Source organism: Cydia strobilella, chromosome 16 (genome assembly GCF_947568885.1).
Source record: "Cydia strobilella chromosome 16, ilCydStro3.1, whole genome shotgun sequence".
NCBI classification, from domain to species: domain Eukaryota; kingdom Metazoa; phylum Arthropoda; class Insecta; order Lepidoptera; family Tortricidae; genus Cydia; species Cydia strobilella.
In genome coordinates, this window is record NC_086056.1 from 8774308 (window position 1) to 8783539 (window position 9232).

At 37.2% G+C, this 9232-nt stretch overlaps 1 protein-coding gene across 2 annotated transcripts; it reads left to right on the plus strand.

Annotated features, from left to right (window-relative positions):
* The first annotated feature begins 1912 nt into the window (after window positions 1–1912).
* On the plus strand, window positions 1913–7839 carry LOC134748461 (uncharacterized). Of its 2 annotated transcripts, none has more exons than XM_063683259.1 (8): window positions 1913–2089; window positions 2166–2348; window positions 2462–2692; window positions 3755–3895; window positions 4250–4355; window positions 4440–4584; window positions 4662–4718; window positions 6106–7839. In XM_063683259.1, exons 1-8 carry the CDS (start codon window positions 1976–1978, stop codon window positions 7697–7699), a joined length of 2571 nt encoding a protein of 856 aa, XP_063539329.1. In that variant the 5' UTR covers window positions 1913–1975; the 3' UTR covers window positions 7700–7839. The 2 variants fall into 2 exon arrangements, with proteins under 2 accessions (XP_063539329.1, XP_063539328.1); XM_063683258.1 differs by having other exon boundaries at window positions 1914–2089; window positions 4250–4370.
* The last annotated feature ends 1393 nt before the right edge of the window (window positions 7840–9232 follow it).

Below are 9232 nucleotides of genomic sequence, written 5' to 3' on the forward strand. Positions count from 1 at the left end.
TATTTTTGCCTTCGACTGTACCTATAGTTTTCTTTGTTCTTACTTACTGACAGATTGTGTTTGCCAGACTATAGTATATACTAAAAACCGGTCAAGTGCGGGTCGGATGCGCGCACCAAGGGGACCGTACTTTTTAGTATTTGTTGTTATAGCGGCAACAGAAATACATCATCTGTGAAAATTTCAACTGTCTAGCTATCACGGTTCATGAGATACAGCCTGGTGACAGACAGACGGACAGCGAAGTATTACCCCAGTAGCATTTATACGTCATTATGACGTCAGTGACGTCATTATGATGTAATAATGCCGTCATTATGACGTCGCTGACGTCATTTTGCTACCTGGGTAGTAATAGGGTCCCGTTTTTACCCTTTGGGTACGGAACCCTAATAAAAAAGACATTAATGATCATTTATGAATGTTCCTTTTATTAATATTGTTGGTCACAAAACTCAACTTTTTATTTCAGATTTCCAAAGGACGAGGAATAGGGGATATTACTGCAATGTTCTGCCACCAGAGTGCAGCACTAGCTTTTTTAGTGCACCGTAGAGTAACTTATTCATACTGTACCTTTAACAGGTTTTTGACAAGTTTTCAGGGGACCTACCGGAAAACTCGAATCCGAAATTTCGTTATCTAGCTGCCTCTTTATCGCTCGAATACGCAAGAATTACAGAGATGTTAGATAACGAAAGTTCGATTTTCTTGTTTCGCGATAGACCGTCAGATTGTGATAGTGGCGCCACCTACGCCGAGTTTCGCGTAATGTTCCCTATTATTAAATTAAAAAAAAATATTACACGAACGTTTTTTTTTTTTTTCATTTCCTATTTGGTACATGACTAGAAACTATACTTAGTCTTTTAGCATTAGAAAAAACGGTAAACCATTTCCACGTGTCTTTTTATTGACAAGTTTTATTATTAATATATTTTACTTATGAAAGCAAAATTATGTAAATGATCGTATATTATATTTGTTGTGACTTATTTTCAAAGTGTTTTTTGATAAAACGACACGTTAAGATCGCTCGCCTTCTTTCTAATGATAAAAAAACGAGAGATATAGTTAGACGGTTCTGAGTGGTAGACTGCAAATGAGATAAAAGCTATATTAGTTCCTACTCATATCTGTACTCCTAGCATGTAAGTGAATTGGTTTTAAACTGTAAACTTACATTGTTTCCAATAAATAAATAATTAGGTACATGCATTAATCCTCATATCAGGCAGCTCTTTGATTCCAAGGATTGCATAATTTTTATACTTTTTAATGATTTTTAGAATATGAAAATTATAAAAAGTATAAAAGTTATGCAATCCTTGTATTCAACGAGCCGCCTGCTACAAATTTCTTGAAATTGCCGCGTTTTTTCAGGTTCAACTTTCATTAGCCAGACTATTATCAATTTGCCAATTTCGTGATTATTCTTTTACACGGCACATAAACTTATGCATATTTTATCGATATAAAAAGTCGACACAGTTACATCCCTAGCAAATTATCAAACTTATGACACCGTACGTAAATGAGAAATAACAAGCATATATGCATCTCTTTTCGGCACATTATCTAATTCGTAAGGAAGTAAAGTACGGATATACATATTTGCGAAGCATTTTTGCCCGACTTCTATGCTTTAGTCATTATTCTGAGTCCACGATGCACTATTTCTAAACGAATAATATCCATTTTACGCTGCATGAAATTTAATCTTTTGTTTAATGTAATAACGAATTATGAATTTTGAATTATATTTAGCAAATAACATGTAAATTAAATACTTTTCAGTTAAAGTTCAACATATTTTTTATAAAACATACAAAAAACAATCATTTATCTATTCTGAAATGCATATGTACCAATCTGTACCTATTTCCGTAACATCGTGAATTGGAACGTTTAGTAACGAATATGAACGTTTGAAATAATCATTGAAATTTGTGATTAATTTGTTTAAATAAACAAAATGATTATATCAGATGGGATTAATCATACTAAATTACAGTCAATAATAGTTGGTGAACTGAAGAAAGCTGGATTAAAGCATAGGCTAAAGAAAATCATATTGAAAAATGTTAAGGTATGAACAGTCGTTGTCCAATAGTAATAGCAAGAAATGAGTCTTTTTTTATTGACTTACATGTATTTGTTTACAGGATCACAAAACGGTATTCGGAGCTCCTTTGGCAAAAGTGCCATCGGGCAGTGTTATTTGCTGTGGGAGTAATTTGTGTGTACCGCTAGTGGTTAACGAAATGTCAGCAGTTCTTCGTACTAACGCCCATATCGAGGGCCTATTTCGTAAAGCGGGGTCTCAAACTCGCCAAAAGGATATAAAGGTAGCCATTAACGCAATTTTTACCGCATTGACTTGAGTAAATAGTGTATAACAATCAGAATTAATTATATTATATCCCTAAAGTGTGTGTTTAAATTGTTTATGACGTTCCAGCGACTCTTAGATGCTGGTGGGTGTGTATCAGAAGGACATCATCCGGTTGATGTGGCGAGTGTACTGAAGCTCTACCTGCGATGTTTACCAGAACCACTGATTAGTGCAGAAGTGCAAGACTTACTCCTACGCTGTAGGGTCACTGCTGGTGATGATGCCTTGAAACCGCTCCTACACACATTGCTGCTGTTACCTGTATTGCATGTTCACCTGCTGCATTACATTATGGAGGTATATTTTTACAGTATTGCTTGAAATATTACCTTTCCTTGTTATTTAGTAGAGGGTGAAATATATATGAAATTGAACTTAATCAGTCAAAGCAAGACCAATCTCTTGTAGCTGTTATTTTTAGGGTTCCGTACCTCAAAAGGAAAAAACGGAACCCTTATAGGATCACTTGTGCGTCTGCCTGTCTGTCCGTCTGTCACAGCTTATTTTCTCTGAAACTACTGAACCAATTAAGTTGAAATTTGGTATACATATGTAAGTTTGTTACCCAACGATGGACATGTAACGTAAACAAATAAAATTTAAACATGGGTACCACTTTTGGGGGGTAAATGAGAAAATTAAAAAATAAAGTATTTAAACTATATCGTGTTACATATCAAATGAAAGAGCTCATTGTGAGAAACTTAAATATATTTTTTATAATTTTAGGATAAACAGTTTAGAAGTTATTCAAGAAAATATACAAAAAATGACCATCCCCCCCCCCCCCCCCCCCCTTATCTCCGAAACTACTGGGTCTAAAATTTTGAAAAAAATACACAAAATAGTTCATTACCTATAGATCACAGGAAAACCTATTAGAAATGTGTAGTCAAGCGTGAGTCTGACTTAATTACTTAGTTTCTGATCTGACCCCTACGGGTTTTTTAAAGACATTTCACTTACATTTCACATAAAAAATACATTGTTAAAATTGTGTAATGTACGGAACCCTTGGAACGCGAGTCCGACTCGCACTTGGCCGGTTTTTTATTAAATTTATCATATAATTTCTTTACTACCTACAATATTCCTTATACTTCACTGCAGTGATTTTTAACCTTTACTATGATGAATTTTTTGTGACCTTAGCTGGCTTTCACCGATTTTGTGTTTTTTATTCACGGGCTCTGCGATCCCCCTATAGAGGCATTATGACACCCTAGGGGGATGAAACCTACAGGTGGGAAAACACTGATTTAATGTTAACATGTTCGCGTTAGTGACGTCATGTGTCATAGGCCAAACAAAAAACATTCGTGTCCGTGAATGTGTTGAAGATGTTGACTATTGTTTCAGCTGCTCAACTATATTGCGTCAAGGCACAAAGAGAACTTGATGGATTCTTCGAACCTGGCAATAGTGATGGCTCCTAGCATTATGCCGTTACCTGCTGCCTCGTCTGCTCAGAGATTGGAGCACCATGTTGCTTTAGTCAAGGTGAATATCAAACTCAAGGCTACCGCACAAATAAAAGGAACCTTAATACTGTTGTCTTAAGATATTGTCCTTGTTTTGTACTGATGCGGCTATTAATTACAGTTTTTGAAGTGAAGAGATGAAATCCTTAAATCCTGTTGTCCAGGATTTTCCATTTTGTTTTTTTAACCCAAGCTCCCCTTATGGTTTAAAGGGGCCCACTGACTATCAGTCCGCCAGACAATATCGGCCTGTCAGTTAGGACAAAAATTTGACAGTTCCGAACAACTGATAGACCGATAATGTCTGGCGGACTGATAGTCAGTGGGCTCCTTTAGGCCCCCTTTTAAATATTTTGAATTTTTTTTTTTTCAGATATTTATAGAAAATTCTCAACATATTGGTCTTTTGACTGATGACCTTATGTCACAGTTAGATGACGATACAGAAGCGCATTTAGCAAGAAGAAAGAAAAGACGAAGTGGGTCCCTTAATCGTAAGTTCGCACATTAATTAAAAAGTTAACTCAATTTATAACAATGTTCTAAAATGTTCTCTGTTGTAGGCATGTTGAGTGGACTGCGTAAGATGGTGTCCGGAGGAGTGAATACACCAGCTACTGTGTGCGAGAGTGGAAAGACTCCTATATTGAGCAAGTCGGCGTCCAAACGGAAGTTTGATAGCTATGAGGGACTTTCAGCTAAAACCAAGTGAGTTTCCTTTATGATTGTATATTAAATTCACCGAAAGTGTTCAACAGTTTTTATAAACTTTATGTCTGTTACAGAAAAGAGATAAAGAAGAATCTCCCTCAGAAAGAACTAACGTTTACTCCAATAAAAATGTAAGTAACAGTAATTCTTAAATGGAATAAAGTAAGGACGCCAACCACGAATAATTTGCTACATTGCCTCACACCTGCTCCTATCTCTATCGCAAGCGCGTGAAAGGGATTTTGACTGTATTTATAAATTACTTTTCAACACACCAGCTTTGTAAAGACTTGATTATTCAAAAACTGATGAAAAAGTTGCATTTTTCATACTCATACTCATAATCTTTTTTTTTCATACTCATGTGTGGCAAAGTAATCAAATTCAAATTTTGTGTTGTTTCCTTGTGGTAGAATTTACTTTTAAATTATGGTTTTCAATGATAAATATAAGTAATAACATTCATTTTTGTGTTTGAGTGGCAAAATTTGTTTAATCCTCGTGCCTTGAAACCCTCGCAACGCTCAAAATTCCACTTTTCGAACCCCTCGCTACGCTCGTGGTTCAAATTTGGAAATATCCGCTTGCTGTGGTATCAATATTAGCACGAAAGGTTAAACAAAAACTTTGCCCCCTTGTAAAACAAATGCATAAAATGGGGCATTTTCTATGAAAAGGGACCTTATTGTCGATGGCGCTTACGCCGCACAGCGTCGCGCGGCATTGTTTTTATATCGGAGCATCGTTAATAATGGCGTAAGCGCCATCGACAATAAGTAGTAGTAGTAACGTAGTAGTAATCACTTTATTGTACACGACACAGGTTTACAAAAATAAATTATAGTAATGGAAGTACAAAGGCGAACTTATCCCTATAAGGGATCTCTTCCAGCTAACCTTCGAGTAGATGAGTGGAAAACTATAGCCATAAGGTCCCTTTTTTATAGAAAATACCACAAATAAAGCACCAGAACATTAATTGAGAAACGTAGACTGAAGTTATTTTTAGACACAATTTCTATTTTATAAATCGTATAGAATTATAAAGAGTAGGTAACTTGACCGTGACGTCATTGTGTAATGTTTCACGTTGCTATTCCCCACCAGTCCAATTTCTTGGTCCAATGTGCATTGCGTCACACTCTCTCACTAAGCAAAATGTGAGATGCAAATCAAATACACATTGGACAAAGAAATTGGACAGGTCCCACACTCATATAAATTCCATAGTGGTAAATCGTTTTGACAGTTCGAAAAAAGATACCGATTTGACCCAGTAGTCTAATACATTATTATATTGCTGTGCCGCCCATGATTACGGCGGTCAATGCCACTGTGCGAGCGGGACAGCCATATAATTATACGCGTGCGATAGGGATAGGAACAGGCGGGTCAATGTACCAAATTATTCGTCCTTAGCGTCCGTACTTTACACACATTATTCATCTATTATCACTTTTCCTACTGTGGTCTGTGAGATACTACTTTACTTTATTAAATTACTTGTTTGATTAACAGGGGCATCACCGAAAGGAAGAGAATAAGGCTGAGTTTAATGGATGCAAGAAGCACCCCAATAATTAATTCCGATATGAAAAATTCCGAAACAAGTGCCAGCAGTGAAGACCTGCTCACTTCCTCTGAACGTTTGTTCAGTACTCACGACACTATCGACCTTTCACCAGACCAGATACCTGACAAAGACTATGTCAGAATATCTAAACAGGAATATGAAGAAATCAAAAGTCGAGTATCCGCCATAGAAAATAGACTGTCTAGAGAATTCACTGATGCCATACCAAGAGTCGAGCCGTTGCAACAAGTACAGAGTGTCTACGAGCAAACTTTGGAGGAAGTAGCGATGCTTAACTGCCCAACGTCAGATCATTTAGCGAGACGTTTAAGTAAGGAATTAAAAATACGGCCCAATGAACAGGCAAAGGTAATAAGATCTCCGAGCGCCCGAAAAATCGGCTCTATACGACGCCGATCTAAAGAGAACATTCCAAAAATTGTTAGGCATAAGTCGTGGAACGCTTCTGTGGCGTCACAAGCTAGTCAAAACGCAGATAGATTTTATCCTTACGTGGGATTGATTCGTCGGGATCGTTCCAGTACGGCTAAACCAGACTTAGCTGCACCAAAGACACCGAAGTCTAATGAGAGTAATGCCTCACTATTAGATAAATCGCTCACTGATTCTAGTCAGAAGTATCAGTTGCGTAAACGAATCAGCCTTAACTCTGATTATAATTTAGATAAATCATTTAACAGAGGTCCAACGCGCAGATCTCTGAACGTTACTATTAATAGCTGGGACGCAACAGCGTCAGACAACTCTACAAATAACACTCTGAATTCAACTGAAAAATCGAATACCTCAATGAATCAATCGGGCGTTTACCAAAATGTTACTATGCGAAATTTAAAAAAAATCACCAAGTCTAGTCCTTCGAATTCGCAACAGAAGTGGCGAAGTGCTGCAGCTTTCTTTATGGACAAGACAGGCGAGATGGACAGCACAGGTCTTTCTGGGAGGCCTTCAGTGAATAAACTGAGGAAACAGAATGTGGGTGCAGTTTTGGCCAAGGCCAAACTCTTTGAATCTGGATCTGACAAGTCATCAGGACGGAGCGATAAAAGCTCGCATTCTGGCTTTGCAAGGAGACCTCGGGTCAATGTTAACCAATTGAATAAGCAGCCGAAGTTAATAGCTCATGTTAGACCAAAAGTTCAATCGAATGTAACTGAAAACTCTGCTCCTGGCATACCTGTTCGAACTCACCGAAATGTAGATGTTCCTCCAACCGTGCCTCCGAAATCTCACCGCCAATATGGGACCCAAAGTAAAGATACAGTTGATACTTTTCATTTGTGTAGAAAGACTTCACCCCCTATTAGAAAAGTATCCCCACGACCTTCTGTAAAAACTACTCCTTTTATGACCCCTGCCTTGAGGAAGCCTCTCTGTACACCACGAAGTTTAAGGACACTTACGTGTTCCAGCGATGTCAAAAAAGCGAATACCCCACTCAAAGCGATACACGTATCGCCTAGAAGACGGTCTCCGCGTCAAAAACTGTTGCGAGCGTACAATCAACAAGCTAACTGATCCAAGTTGCACATTTATTTTTATATCAATTTAGTATTAATCGATCAATCTTCTTATTTTCCACAAAATGAATCGTACTTAATAATCATAAGTTTTAGGATATAAATGATGATTAAATGAATCAAGTGGCCATGTGTAAATAAATATACAAAAGTCTAAATATGAAGATAATTTGTTTTGATGAGTTCTTGTTGCATTGTCCCCCCCCCCCCCTGTATTTTTGAACTGACTTCATTGCAACGGCAGCTAAAAGGCTTCTCAATTTCATAGAACCCTATTTATTGTGTTTCGGCAGGGGTGCATAAAGTTATGTCGACGGAATAATATAAGAACAGTCAAGGGTGCATTTCAAGACTGCTCAATCAGACTCCTATACATGTATACGTAGGTACCTACAGTCAGCAAAGTTGGTGTACAAATATACGAATAAACTCGATGGGCAGTGCCCGATTAAGCCAGCGCGGGGCCTGTAGCAAATTCTATCGTGGGGCCCATCGATTGTTTTAATTTTGACGAAGTGAACTATGTGAAACTTGAGTTTTTTACGGCCACAATGCGTAGGTGCGCGGGGCCCTTGGCATTTGCTACTTTTGCAACGTGGCTAATCCGCCACTCGATGGGTACGCTGACAGGTGTCATTTCAATACAATTTTGCGAGATTTCGGGTTTTTAGATTATAATTAAAATTATATGATGATGGCACCTGTCACCCTACCCATCGATTTTGTAAAATACATAACATTGAAGTTGTGTTTAAGTCATTTTGGTTGGGGAGCCCAAGAGGGAATTTCTGTAGTTACTCGAGCGCGGCAGATTAATATACGAGTGATATCTTGCTACCCCGTGGAGTTTACCTTTACCACTTTTAGCCGTTGGTTGGGGGGGGGGGGGGGGGGGGGGGTGTTCAACAAATCGTTAAGCAGATTGTGGATTTGGTCCTTTCAGTCCAAATTAATGCTATAATTGTGCTATTACTAAATCTGACAATTATTTGTAGGTACGCTAAAACAGGACAATATACCACAAATGATACGTGATATCCTCATATCCAACCCCAAGAAAGCAATTCTGAAAATAATGTCATTAACATATTATTTTCATTTTTCAATTTTACATTTTTTTTTACAAACTGACACAGTTCTACTTCAATACCTATTTTACGAAACTTATGGAACTGTACTGCAGATACGGTACATATTAATCATAAAATGATACGTAATATCCATATATCGAACGGGAAACACCTCTTTAACCCTTTAACTGCGTCTTTTCATCAGTTAATATAGTTTGTTTTGTTTTTGACACAAAATATCAAGATTGTATCCTTCAGATACGATACATGTACCTTACTGATTTTTTTTGTACAATATACCATAAATAATCTGCAGTGCAGTTCCATAACTATCGTTAAATAGGTATTGAAGTAGAACTGTGTCACTTTGTAAAATTTAAAAACTAAAAAAAATTGTTAATGATATTATTTTCAAAATTTCTTTCTTGGGGTTGGATATGAGGATATCACGTATCATTTGT

Bases quoted from the DNA above. Each gene is read 5' to 3' on its own strand.
- LOC134748461 (XM_063683258.1), top strand. From the start codon at position 1,976: ATGATTATATCAGATGGGATTAATCATACTAAATTACAGTCAATAATA. The intron at 2,693-3,754 runs GTATATTTTTAC...CTATTGTTTCAG, and splicing joins TGCTGCATTACATTATGGAG to CTGCTCAACTATATTGCGTC. The intron at 4,585-4,661 runs GTGAGTTTCCTT...TGTCTGTTACAG, and splicing joins GGACTTTCAGCTAAAACCAA to AAAAGAGATAAAGAAGAATC.